General features: G+C 38.0%; 1 protein-coding gene across 3 annotated transcripts in view; it reads right to left on the bottom strand.

The window, feature by feature from the left end:
* AGL (amylo-alpha-1, 6-glucosidase, 4-alpha-glucanotransferase) overlaps window positions 1-14,256 on the bottom strand; it is a 36,273-nt gene extending 22,017 nt beyond the window's left edge. Inside the window, exons 1-14 of one of the 3 annotated variants that reach the window (XM_068406517.1) lie at window positions 14,106-14,256; window positions 13,527-13,676; window positions 10,805-11,015; window positions 9,736-9,902; window positions 9,084-9,287; window positions 5,362-5,543; window positions 5,015-5,126; window positions 4,606-4,726; window positions 4,325-4,427; window positions 4,136-4,233; window positions 3,423-3,562; window positions 2,894-3,081; window positions 1,693-1,816; window positions 471-634 (exon numbers count right to left, since the gene is read on the bottom strand). In XM_068406517.1, the coding sequence (XP_068262618.1) occupies window positions 471-634; window positions 1,693-1,816; window positions 2,894-3,081; window positions 3,423-3,562; window positions 4,136-4,233; window positions 4,325-4,427; window positions 4,606-4,726; window positions 5,015-5,126; window positions 5,362-5,543; window positions 9,084-9,287; window positions 9,736-9,902; window positions 10,805-11,015; window positions 13,527-13,608 (1,896 nt within the window). In that variant the 5' untranslated portion in view covers window positions 13,609-13,676; window positions 14,106-14,256. Of the gene's footprint in view, window positions 1-470; window positions 635-1,692; window positions 1,817-2,893; window positions 3,082-3,422; window positions 3,563-4,135; window positions 4,234-4,324; window positions 4,428-4,605; window positions 4,727-5,014; window positions 5,127-5,361; window positions 5,544-9,083; window positions 9,288-9,735; window positions 9,903-10,804; window positions 11,016-13,526; window positions 13,935-14,105 lie in introns of those variants that run through there. The other 2 variants (XM_068406515.1, XM_068406516.1) reach the window with 2 other exon arrangements.
* Window positions 14,257-14,501: the final 245 nt, after the last annotated feature.

Below are 14,501 nucleotides of genomic sequence, written 5' to 3' on the forward strand. Positions count from 1 at the left end.
TGAGTTTGACAGAGGAACTGCTAATCGTATGATCATCATTTTCTCAACCACAATAGAATTATTGAAAAAAAATTACTATACATGCAGTAACAAAAGCAACTTAAGAGAAACCCTCAAAAATAAGCACTCCAATTCCCACCATTCTCTCTCATTCTCTCCTGTAAAACACGAGCTTAGGAGAACAGGTTAACAAGCAGAGACAGAACCACTTATAGTAACTGGAATGAAAGAATCAAACCAGCTCATTAAGTAGCTTTATATACTTTTTTCCCTTGAAAGACAAAATCTTGAATGTCAGAGAGAGTTGTTATAAAATTTTAGTCTCTGCATGAAAACTTGAAGATCTGTAACACATTTTTTTCCTAAATACCACTCAGGAAAAACATCTAACACCAAGCCCTCCCATGGTTCATAAATACCAATTCAGAAAACATTAAACGTAAACTTCAGTTTTCGGTTTAGGTGCTCACCTGAATTGGACATTCATTGTCATGTGTAATATCCATAAACAGTGCATGAGCAATAGCTGGCATCAAAGGCCTCAAACGTGGCTGGACAAAAGAGCCAACAGGTTCACCTCCAAAACGATAAACTAACCTTCCCTCTTCATGGCTATTATAAGCACTCATTGCCTCTAAAGAACAAAATAGTTAAGTGTTTGCATAAGAATAACTATCATACAGTATGAACAAAGATGTTAATGCAGCACATTACAGTTGTTATTTTGGTGCGTTCAATCACAAAAAAACCCACATAGAACTACATTCTCCAATGTAGATACACAACCTTGGAGTATTCCATTTACTATAACACATTAAGGTAGAGAAATCTAAGGGGAAAAAAAAAAAAAAAAAAGAGAGAAAAAAGCAGAGATCTGAAACTTTCTCATAGGCTTTAAGAAACTCATGCAACAAAAATCAGACATAATGCAGCACTTGCTTAGTAGAACTGTGCTACAACTTCTTTTTCTCTCGCTAGAATAAGAGTGAAATATTCAACCTTCTGTAAACTAATGCAAGGTGTCTTCTTTATTTTACAGCCAGTACTGTATTTTTTACTATCAAAAAAGTCACAATATAAAAAGTTTTATACCCTATGTATCCAGAAATACAGTAAGTGCATAATCCAGAAGAAACCTTTTCCTTGGAAAAAGCACGTCATCTATAATCTCTTGTTGGAAAGAGACCGCACACATAGCAAGCCTACCTCTTATTAAGGAGGTAATGCCCAGCCTATTCACAAAGATATTGTCCAGCTCCTCATTTCCTGTGAACAGTTCAGCCACTACATACAAATCAGCTCGCAATTTTCTAGCTGTGTCCAGCATGTACTGCAAAAAGCACAGCCAAAAAAGCCACAGAAAGGGGAAAGGTAGATACAAAAAAGGACAAGTTTCAAAGCTAGGCAGGGATTGGACAACGGGAAAATGCCATGCAGCAAAGACAAACAGAAAGCCAAAATTAAAGAATAAAAAAAGTTGTTACACAGAAGAGGACACACAAACAAGCAAAATCAAGAATTAGCATACAACACAGGAGAAGTTAAATAGAACATGAAGAAGAAAAGGTAATTGCATAAGCAAAGAACACAAATATGTAAGAAAAATAAAAAAAGCATACCAATGTTAGTTTCACATCAAAAACTCCAAACCATACGTGACAATCCTACGTAATTTTCAACTGCTTATTGTACCTCTAATCAGGCTGGTAATTCCCAGGCGGTTGACAAAAACATTGTCAATGTACTCACTGCCCGTGAAGAGTTCAGCTATCACATAAAGATTAGGTCTGACTGATCTGGCTGTTGCTAGCATCTCCTATAGATCATAATATATTTTTAATGCAAGACATGCATTGTCAGCTTTGTATATGCAATCATTAACATAACTTAACCAACCATAAATGAGTCATTCACATAAGCATGACTTATAAGCAGTTCATTAAAAAATATTAATAACAGGTAACATTCATAAAACCATGTTTATTTTTTACAGAGATTATTAATGGACTGAGTAATTCTAGGAAATTCTCTGAAGACTTTAAGCTAGTTACAACTTATTTTTAAAAAAAACCCAAACAAACAACTTAACTCAAAATGCAAGAACAGAGGTTGGATAAAAGAGATACCTGTAAAGGTAAGAAATCTGAGGAGGACTTGACTTTAAGCCTTCAAAGTTCCCATTCCAAAAATAGTAACAATAAATGAAAGAATGGCAGAAGTTTTGAAATGGCTGCATTTAAGAGCCACTTATAACTTTTGTGTGGGCAAATCAACTTGTTTGAGAGAGCTCTTTATAGATTTAGGTAAACTCTGAAACCAAGCTAAGACTAAGCACTAACAAGCTGCACTGCTCAAATCTATTTAAAGCTAATTTACTAGATAAGTAGAATTTCTGCATGTAGTCAGCTCTGTGGTAAACAATAAGCACTAATCTCAGCAATAAGCCTGCCAGACTAAACTTTTCGCAGGTGATCTTCACCAACTTCTAAATTCTGGGAAGTAAACCACTTCCTGTTTAATTCAGCAATGGCAAAATATATATGGCAAAGAAACACTAAGACTTTCAACCCAGCTAGAACTGACATACTGGATACTGGAAGTCATTGCACACAGTCCATAGCTATGTGAGGGAAAAGCTAGCCAGGTGCATCCGCGTTATTTCAGCTAAAGTGGGGAATTAAAAGATACAATAGCTACACCACTCTACTAACCATTTAAAGTAGCTGAAACCATATTTAAACATCATCAGTCAAGAAACCCTGCTTATGCTATGAGGAAGATTGATTCACACCTGAACTCTGCCATGTAGATCCTGCAGATTTTTGTAGCAACAGTGCAGGACTTATTTCACAGACCAAAGCTGCTCTAAATAAACACGCTTAGTTTTGCGTACCTCAGCTACATGAATAGGTGTTGAGTGACAGTTGTCAAGACGAATACCATGGAAATATTTGGCAGTGATTTCAGTGTATTTTCTCATATGTGCCCAGAGGTATGGGCAGTCTTCAGGTTTATTACCATAACGTAGTTTCACACTGTCTCCCCAACAAATAAGCTCTCTTCTCAAGTAAACATTTGAACCTGTAAGGGAAAAATTCACTACAGTGTGTATATATATATATATATATATAGTATAGAACGTGCACCAAAATGAAAATGTGGTATTTAATTTTATACTGCTGAAGAGTAGAACACTGATGAAGAGTAAAAATTCTAACAATAACCATATCAACTCAAAATCTATATACCCTACACTGATGTATACTTTCAGACTACTCCAAGGGAATATTTAACTTCTATAGTGATAGTGAAATAATTGATTCTGATAGGAATACATCTGGAAAAAAGATTAAATAAAATCCTTCTTGCTTTGGCTAGAACATCAAAAGGTTTATAAGATGATTCAAAGTTCTTTTACAAACCTGGTTCCGCAAAGTTTCTAAGAGGATCGTCTCCCATAACCCAGCCATTATGAGCCATAAAATAACAAGCTTTATCTGGCTGATGTATCATAGTTTCTTCTTCCTCCACAGTTAACTCTTTGAATGGATAAGTAAAATACCTATGGAATAGACAGGCAATTAAAAAAATACCCCCAACCCCATGAGGTAATCTAAGCTGAAATTCATTGTCTTTGAAATTAAAATATCTGCTATGAACTGGCTTGTAGATAAAACAGATACAAAGAAAAAAGCAGCTGCTAGACTACAAATGATGGGGAGCTTTCTATCTTGTAGCATGCCTTGAAGGAGAAAGGACAAGTGTTGCCACTATCTTGGTGTCAGCTGCTAGTGTAAGATTAAAGCCCTGACCCTTCAGATACATGGGTGGCATCAAATACATCAAACTTGAAAGGTGTAAGCTTTCTTAGTTCCACCCCTCTTCCACCTACAAGAGCAATTTGCACTATGTAAGTCTTTGATGTGTTCCAAGTATTGTTTCATGCTCTCTGGACACATTTGTTTATTAAACAGTTATCATTGTTGCTTAAAAAAAGACAGTCAATTCATTAAGTAGCATTTGTTCATGGGAAAGAAAACATATGCTTGTACATATAAATGTATACTTTTAATGAACTTTGAACTCACTTTCCCTGGATAGATTCTAATACTTTCCAAACAAACAAAAAATGTACCTGGTAACTAAAGGATATTTTCTACTGATAGGACCCAACTTAGGACCATCACCAGCCAGCCGTTCATAAACCACAGTCCCCACAAGACAATTGACAGCCTAGAATTAGATTAAATTATATATTATTGAAATGCCTGCATTTATTTGCAATTTAAAACAATTTAGCATTAAAACACACTAATTATAAGACCTGCTCTTCATGGTGATTAGTTTGTCTGTATTGTTCAGCATTCAGTTCCTCAATCCTCTTGCGAAACCAGTTGCAACATTCTTCTATTGCAGCCGGTCCGTTGCTTATCAGGAGGACATTAAAAGCAGAGAACAATTAGAATAATTTAGTTTTAAAACATGCAGTATACATAACCAAATGAAAAATTAATTTTTTTTTCATCTCTGAAAATAATTTCATTTATTTGGTTTTGCACATGTGACTTCACTTGTGATTTTAACTTCTAATCAGTAATACAATACCTGTGTGGTATGAATGTTGCCAATGCTATATTCATATCTACAGTACAGCCAAATCGCCTATAATCAGGGTCCTGAACTATTTGAAGATGATGATTTGGATCAGATTTAGTGCCCATTTTGCCTAAGAACAACATAGAAAAGAGTATTCATAAAGTAAAAATAGGCATCACGTTTAAAAAACATATAACTTTTATAATTCTAGTATAAGCAAGATATGGATAGATAAAGGCTTTGAAGGGGTGCAAAGTCTTCAGAGGCTTTACTAGCCCTCAAAACATTCTTGTACGCTGAAATCAGCACATAGCAAAAAATGAGATTATTTTGTTTTCCAGCTTATTAAGTTTACCTATAAGTTTCTTGAACTATAAATACATAATCCACATGCTTCAGCAAGATACCCTTCCTTTACCTTGAGTTAGAAGGGTTTTAAATTGCTGCACAGCTTTGTTAACATCCACTTGGAAAAATTCCCATAGTTTAATTTTTGGATATATATCTTCCCAAATTATTTTACGGATACACTGTAAAAATAAAAGTTATGTTAGTTAGTAACGTTGATGATTAATATAACTAAGAAAAGCTAAGCAGTCATATGAATTGTTCAGAAAAAAAAATGCGGTGTAAAGGGTTATTTCATTAAATAGATCTGCAAAGTATATACCACTTTTTGTGCATTTCCACAACCTTAGAATTATTAAAGGTTTATTCAGCTATTTATAGTGTTCATTAGCTTATACTGAGTTCTCACTCACTTACATTCAGGTGATGATCATTTTCAATCAAGGGAGGGACCCCTTTGGCAGTATACTTTCCATCAGCCACCATACAGGACAAGTGCCACAGAGCTCTATCCAAGACCCAAGCTGGCTTCAGGTGAGGAGAATTTACAAGGTTATAGCCACATTCTGGATGCATCCTGAGCCATTCACTGCTAGTTGCTTATTCAAGAAAGGGAGGGGAAAAAAAAAAACAACAAAACAACAAACCAGTAAGTACACAAGATGAACACTTAGTTGTTTTACACAAACATCTTAACACCAAGAAGTTAAGGTACTATGGCACGTACAGTTAGTTCACATTTCAAATAAAGCTTTCTATGCCAATAATCATGTCTTATGCAGAAGTGTGCATTACTGATAGCCATTTGTTTTGCAACAAACAGCTGCAGAGACTGCAGAGAAATTTTTTTCTTAGTTACACAAAAATATGCAATAGTACCACCAATTCTAAAACACTAAAAAAAAAAAAAAAAAAATCAAAAAAAAATCACATTTTTGTTGCAGGAAATACATCAAATAAAGTGCTCTTTGTGTGTTGAGAGCCTAACCTACACACCAAACGAAGATTTAAGATGGCCTAAGCTGTTTATTTAATATTCTCAACCTTACCAGATGATACACACACAGAGAGAGCAAGAGTGCACACACACCACCCAAGAAATAATTAATGAAAAATGTAGTTAAATGGGCTTTTAAGAAAGGATTAGCTGTGACACTGTTGTGTATATAATAAGAAGCAGAGTGGTAGGAAGCAATGCCACTGAGACTTAGACAGGAAGACAAGTGCACTGTGTGATGCATGCAAACAGAACACTACTTCAGATCAAACACCGCACTCTACTGTCTGTTTTCCCCCTAAGACTAACAACCACCAGAAGCTATGCTGAACATTAAGAATTAACTCAGAGAAGGTAAGGAGCCTTCACTACAAAATGGCTGTAATATTCTAATATAGACAGCAGTGTCCATGCAGCAGTATGAGTAAATACACAAACAGCAGAGAGAGTTTTGATTTTGGAAGTGTGACAATGAAGAAAAAAATCCTCAAGAGTTAGTTTCTTTCCATTTGGGGAACTGTTCTAAACACCGTTTAACTGAAAATAATTTTCATACACTCTTTTGAATGAGTCTCTGCAATTGAAAAACTAAATGTAAAAAAAAAAAAAGCACAGAGCACATAAGAACAAAAAACAACATTACTCAGGTTTTACAAGATTTTCTTAAAATAATTTTTCATAGAGCATGTCTTATTAATCCGTTGTTTTAGAAAAGCAGAGAAAAACAGTAGTAGTACTTCACACGAGGGAAAATATATAACAAATTATATAGGAAACATGAAGAAAGAGCCATTAACATGTCCAAAATCACAGCAGAACAATTAACACCTAAAACCCAAGTTTGCATAGTTCAAAGAAGTTCAAGCAAAAGTGTCAAAGGGAAAGAAGAGAGTGTACTCTCTCAGTCTATAATACGAACAGCTCTTCTAAACACCCTCTTACATTACATGTCAAGACCATTATGAACATGGCAAAATTCCATGTTTATAAGGTCAAACCATTTGCGGAAGTTAGGATCTTCATGGTTTAAATGCCACCTACAACTAAAAACACCATACTTATTTTAAAGTTACATAAAGCAGTAATAAGCTCAGGTTGTTAAAGACTGTTCTAGGCCAACCAGATTCTCCCCCCCTTTTTTTAAAAATATACATACTACATCTGAAAAAAATTTTTTTCTCCAAAAAGCAAAACTAGCTACTCTAGTCACCTAGCAAGAACCATGATTTACTATAAAGGACTTTCATGAGAAAATACAATTAATTCTAAAACCACAATATACCATTTAAATCTAAGTTCTTATCATGCAAAAAAAGAAAAAAAAAAAAAAGAAAAAAAAAAGGTCAACAGGCCTTCTACTAATTCTGATACAGAGCAGAAGGATGTTTTCTGATCAGAAGGCAAGCTTCAATGATTCACAACATAACACCAAAAGAAATCTAATTCTGCAGAAAAAAATTTGCCCAAAACATCACTTGCGATTACATTTGTTACAGCTAGGGAGAAAATACATTTAAGTATAAAAATATGGAAATACTAAGATGAGGAATTACAGAAAATGATTTTTAAAAGTAAACACATTCTGATTTAAGACAATATTTTCACATTTTTCAAAGGACTAATAAACTGTTACATAAATTAAACACAAACTCAATATTTAGTAGTGATGCCCACTGCCCAAGACTTTTTTTTTTCTTCCCCTTTATAAAGCTGAGGAAAAGTGGTGTTTGATGTGATTAGTCAAGTGCTTGGAAGTAGGATTTACTCAAGTGTTAAATTGCAATTAGACAATAGCAGCCTCTTCTGAAAGATAAAGAAAATATGACTTATTTCAGTTTATTACTTTATGATTTATTACTGTCACTGAAAGCTCAGGAAAAAAAACACCTCTCCTTTTTCTGTCTCCTGGTGAAAAGTAAATGCCAGTGAACACACTAGTTCTTATTTGAGGATGTTTGAATACCCTGAAGGAAATGGCAGCCCAAAAAGGGCACATCTACCCAGTTACCAGACAGGGTTTGCAAGTTTATCTATGGTACTCCCGCTCACATGCCAAAGGTGCGTCTACATTTAACATTAGCGCATGCATCTACTTTAAAGTCAGGCCATAGATGCTGGCTTTCATTAGAGACTGACAGAGATGTTAACACCAAAAACTGACTCCCACTGCTCTCTACTGTGCAAGCAGCCTGTTCTCCATTCCAGTATAAAAACCAGACACCTTAGCTTAATTGCTTAATATTGGAAGTGAGCTGTGTGACTTTACAACAGGAACAGAGAGAAAACATCGCCATTTCTAGTGATCCTTAAAGGACTATAACATCAATATACATATTCATTTGTTGTAGTCTCTGCTATGGGAATGCTAATTATTGTGATCTTTAGGATTACAGCATAAAATGAAAACTGCATTATAAACATAATCAAAGTAAACTCATTATCCAAACAATCAGCAAACTTACAAATCTGATAATTTAAATTTCATCAGATCATACTGAACAAAACCCACTGTCCCTCTCTGCACAAGACAACTTTAGATACAAAAAGCCATTAAGTAAAGCCTTCAATGCATTGATGTATCTATGCTTAAAAAACCCGCACCACAAACAAAGCTTTTTCTTTTTTTTTTATCTTTCCCCATGGCCTGAGCTGTAACATTTCCTCCACTGCTTAATCCTAGCCTCATCCCTATTCTGTTTGTTGTCTGCATGTTAAAACCAAATTAGAGAAGTTACTTTTAAGCAGCTACAAGAATAATACCTTATTTAACAAGAAAGTACTCAGTTGATGTTCACCAAGTAATTCATAATGAAGATTCCATTCATTTATGTGGGAGCTGCACATCACAGATCATAGAAATAAGCGTATTGTAAAAATACAGACATGTGCACAGTTCATCAATTGTCTCTAAGAAGCGCTCTATTCACTTTCAGTAAGAATACTAAGTTCTTTTACATTTGTTATGGAGACATATCCATTATAATTGTAAAGAGTTGTCCTGGATTTGAAAGATTCAAAGACAGAAACTACTCAATTGCTTAAAACAGCTACTAAAAGATGGGTTCCAGGGGGAAAAGTTCGGGGAAATAATAAAATGTAATTATAGGACCAATCTAGTTATTAACACATACAAAAATCATACCAGTATGATTGTAGACTACATCTGTGATGCAAAGCATATTCCATTCATTTTTCAATTTTTCCACAAGACCTCCTATGTCGCTCCAAGTGCACTTTTTATTATGGCTTGAAAATTCAGGATTTACTTCTAACTGATCAGCCAGTGAATAACATGATCTAGATAGTCCAAGCTTCTGCAGTGGTGTAAAATGAATCATGTTGTAACCTATGTAAGAAGATGCCATTTATTTAATAAGAAAATCAAATTTCACTCAAATTTAATTGAAAGAAGCTTAATAAGTTACAGTTATAACATGTACTTAAATCTAGTGTTTGGAATAACCAGTGTAAATTAACTTGAATCTTCCCCTTCAAATTCGACATAACACAAACTTTAAAAATCATCCTGTCAGTTCTACAAACTTCCAAGTCTATCTGAAATCAAAACAATAAAAAAGTGGTTTCCCATATCAGGAAAGCCCTCAATTTTTGCACCTCTGCAAATATTTTAATAATTTCAATGACTTTATCTGTTAACTAAATTGAATCTAGTGGAAAATATTTAGTCTACAAAATAAAGAATAAATCAGCTGTTTACACTGAAGCTTTTCAGTGTTACTTGGTTTTTGATCATAAGACAAAAACATATCTTTTAATATGTGCATTGGCATTACCTGTTTCTTTTGCAACTTTAAGCCTATCTTCCCATTCATGAAACGGTCCCAGACACTTAGCGAGGAACGTCTGGAGTGTAACACAATCCAAAGGTAACACGTGATTATCGGCTCCAACATGCAAAATAGGATCCACAACTATGTAACCTCCGCCACTTTTTTCATTTCTAGGAAAAATTAATTTTTCATTGGTATAGTAAACGCCCATTGTACCAGTCAGTTCCAGAAAGAGAATCCAACAAGCACAGCTATTTCAAAAACGCAGTAGCCCTGTACGGTGGTTTGGGGGAGGTGGGGAACAGGACTGCAGGGCACCTTAAGAAAATAGGGAACACTGAAGATATGTTCATCTCTTAGACATCATGTCTCTACTGAACTTATGCCAGTTGCTTACAAGAATACAATTGGGATACAGAGCTTTAAACTCTGCAAAAGTGAGCTACCTTTGTTATTTTCTGAGACAGAGTACTGGTTCCTCCTTTTAGGATATGGACAGAAACAAAGCAAGCAAGACTGCACATCATTTATACAAAGACCTCCATTTGGAGCACCATCCTCAGGAAGAGACCTGAGCTAAATGCCCTTTCAAGCCTGAGGAAATTTAAGCACCCATCTTCCAGAAACTCAGAATACAAACTACAATCATTACAGATACTGGCATTCCATTGAAACAAAGGAGGAAGTAAAGAATGTGAAAGTAAAGACTGACAGAACCTCTGTTCTAGAAAGAAAAAAAAAGCAACCTTCCAAGTCAATGAAGAAAGTACAAATTAATCATTCAGATACTCAGAATGCTGGTAACTTTGAAAACTTGTAAAAATGGCTTGCCTCTCCAACATTCACATAAAATTGATCAACTTTGTTCTGTATAGTCTCCAGAATATCTTTGCATCAGAAAGTATGAAACAGAAAGTACCGCCTTTCATCAGCAGATTCAGATAGGCCCCATAGTTGCAATTTGAAAAATGCATGGTAAAAATGTTTATTCTTAACAGTGATTTCTTCAGGTTAAAATGTAGACCAAGAGAGCAAGACTGCATTTGGCTGTTAAGTATAGAATTTCACTTACCCAAGACTGAAATGGTACTGGTATGACCCAGAAATTTGAAGATCCAGCTTGCAGTATTTGTCAGAGTCATCTTCTTTTCCTGTGGGATTGTGCCACGATAGTGTCCTGAACTTGTGGCGATCAAATACTTCTCCAGAAGCTGGATAATTTGTGTAGACAGTAACAGGCTTGCCTTGAAGAGTTGGACCCAATCGGAACTGTAGTTCAAAACCTCAAGAAAAAAAAAAGACAAAATCACTTTATCAGAAGGACTAGATATTTCTATTCTGTAATTGCAAATCATAATTTGATATTATGTTAAGAAGAAAGTGCATCAACATATCTGCCAATAATTTAGGCAGAATGGCATTATTTCTATAGCAGCAGCTCTCCCTACTTTCCTAACGTTGTTCTTTACACACTTTACATATAGTCCTTTTCCTTCACTTATACGGCACTATTTATCTCCTTTCCAATTTGTTCCCTTTGCTATATAAAAAGTCTTAAAAACAAAATACAGCAAAACATCATGATCATCAGACTACATACAATTTTATGCAGATTTTCTTTTATGTAGTATTTAGGTTTAGCAAGTCTATATATTAGGCTGACCCATGAAAACAACTGAAAAAAGTTAGGAACACATTTTGAAAAAGAAAATATTTCAAATCCCTTCATTCTCCATTGAGGGCTCACTATACAATGCTAAATTCCTTATGCTTTTAACCATAAAATGATATATACTTGTATGTAATCTACAATGTATCAATTGTTAAACTTGCAGAGAGCTCAACAAATCAAAGGGAGTTTTGTGTATGTGCTGCAGGTCATACACACATACAAAGAGCACAATTCAGGCTCAAGTTATCCATGATAATGAGAACAAAATTAAGTTAAAATATTACGACCTAAAACCATACTGTAGTCTGTTCAGTTGGATATGAAAAATTCAGTTTAGTTAACAGGTTTCAGCAGATTTCCACTTGCAGGTATGAGGGCCACCATCATGTGCATGGCTAATTACAGGGTCCTTTCAAGTGACTGAAACAGATGTGACTGAAACAACTACTTTTACTAAATTACATGCCAGTCACGTAGTTAATTGTAGTAACACACCTACTAGCCCTAGCAATCTACAAAATTGGAAGTAGAAGAAACCTGACTATTTGTAAAAAGAGAAAGTTATTAATACACAGATAATGATTTATAAAGTGTAAAAAAAACCTGAACAATGGCAAGTTCCAGGATCTCAAGTTGGAAAAAAGCCACTTGCTTATTAGGTGGAATCATGGGAACTCTAACATCCGAAATCAATGTCAGAATACATTTAAATGCAAGTCTTGCCAAGCTCAGTTTCTCCTATTAACATAATCACCACTGCACCAAAACCACCATGTAAAGCAGTGGGTTTAGGATCTGATTGTCTGTCAGGTAAAATGAAGCTCACCTGGTAGCAAAAAAAACCAAACCAAAACAAAAAAAAACTTACACACTGAAAAAACCCCACTTTTGGAAGGTTAAGTACGCTCTCCCCAGTACTGTCGTGACATTTTATTGGAGGGATTACTAAAATTAGAGCACAGGGATATATGCCATTGATATCTTATTTCCTGTAAGTTATATCGACATCAGGAATGCTGTGCTCAGAATTAGCTATGTCCTCTCAGAGACGGCTACCAGCAGAGGCACTTTGAATGTTTGATAGCCATGCATTTCTGTGTGACTCCTTCCAACAAAATTTACACAACTGGAACGATGAGTTAATGACAGAGGTTAGGGTCAACTCTGCACTTCTTCACTACTGACAATTTCTTAGATTACACTGTCAAAAAATTTTGAAATCAAAATAGCTAAAGAAAATTCTTATTCTCAGGAACGAAAATTTGGCTCCTCTACTAAACCACTTTGATATTAGGTTCCTAGATCAATCATAAAGTAATAAAACCCACAAAATTTCATGAGTAATAAAATTGTTGCTTCATTAAAAATGTTTTCTAAAGACAGTGGCTTTAGTTTCATAGTCTGAATTTGCTGACCAGCATAACAGTAGACCAATTAGTGGGGTGGTGGGGGTTTGGTGCCTTTTTTTTTTTTTGGCAAATAGACTTAAGAACACTTTCAGAGAGAAATAATCTCAAGTTCTTAGAAGGATGCAGCCAGAGTACTAACATACCACAACTATAAGAAATCTGACAGGCAAGATAAGATTTAGGAGGAGCTAAAGATCCCACATTCTGAAACATTACCTCAGACTTTGCAAAATGTTAGTATTACTGATATATTTCAAAATTATAATATTAAAGATGGGGCCTTGCATAACACATTGCAGATAAATACTAGAGCGCTTGACTTATGAGGACTTTTTCAGGTCACTGAACTACAGAGTTTATTAAAGGAAAGGTCCTGTCCTGCAGGGCCTGTCTAAAATATGCTTCACACTTCATTCCCATGAAGACTCATGGCTCCTAGCTGACCTGCTCTTCATTTCTCACGAGTTTTATGAGCCAGACCGAACTGCGACTGGAGCCCTGCAGTGGAAGCCACTATGTCAGAAATTGTTTCAAATTAAAACAACGAAAAAAGTCAAAAAAAAGACCACCACCGCGGGCTGAGCTTCCTTTCCATTGCTGCCCGAAGAAGGTGTGGTGAGCTCCCGGCCATTTCCCTCTCACCCGGCCCCGGGGGCTCCCCGTCGAGGCGGAGGAGGAGGTTGAGGAGGCCGCACCCGCCGCCCCCGACCTACCTTGCTCCAGCCTGAAGAGGGTCTTGTCCAGCTTCTCCATCTCGCTGAGGTGCAGCAGCCGCGTCTCCTTACCGCTCGGCATGGCTGCGGCCGTCTGCACGGCGCTCCTCCCGCGCCAGGAGACTCACTGCGGGGAGGGAGAAGCGAGCCCTGCCGTGAGGAACACAGACAAAAACCCACAGGTCAGCGGCGACCCCCGGGAGGACGGCGGCCGTCTGGGAACGCCTCACGCCGCCGGTCTCGCTTACATGTTCCCCAGCCCTGGGGGAGTGCGGAGACGAGGCGCGGCAGGGCTGGGAGGAGGGGAAGGAGAGAATGAGGGAGCTGTCAGGAGGCACCCAGCCCTCCCCTGGCCGGGCACCACCGCAGCACCCCAGCGCAGCTCCCCGTCCCACAGCGCGGCCCGGCCCGCAGCCAGAGCCGCGGAGGTGCCCCCGGGGGGGGGGGGGCGGGGGAGAGGCTGACACCTGTCACTCTTCCCGCTCGCCCCGGTGCTGCCGGGAGTCACCGCCAGGCCCCTTATCACTGCCCTGCCTCGGTGGGAAGCGGCGCCCGCCTCAGCCGTCCCACCATACTCACGAGCGGGCCCGCAGAGCGGCGGAGGCGCAGCTCCCCGCTGAGGGCGACGGCTGCAGAGGCCGAGCGGAGCCGAAGCGGGGGCTGGAGCAGCCCGTCCGCCCTCGCCTGCTGCGGCAGCCTCGGGCTGGCCGGGCGGGCAGTCACTCACGCACTCGCCAGCAGCCGCGACAGACTCGCCGGGACCGCTTTTTTCCTCCCCTTTTCTTGCTTTTTTGGAAACAAACTTTATTGGTTCCGCCGCGGCCGCGCACGGAGACGGGCGGCGCCAGCGCAGCTCCCGCGAGAGCGCAGGGCCCGCCCCGGCGGCGGTGCGGGGCGCTCGGGCCGGGCCGGGCCAGGCCGGGTCTGCCCCGCCCCTCCCCTCTCCGCCCCGCCCCGGGAAGGGCGCGCCGACGG

This window comes from Nyctibius grandis, chromosome 8 (genome assembly GCF_013368605.1).
Source record: "Nyctibius grandis isolate bNycGra1 chromosome 8, bNycGra1.pri, whole genome shotgun sequence".
Classification (NCBI taxonomy): Eukaryota; Metazoa; Chordata; class Aves; order Nyctibiiformes; family Nyctibiidae; genus Nyctibius; species Nyctibius grandis.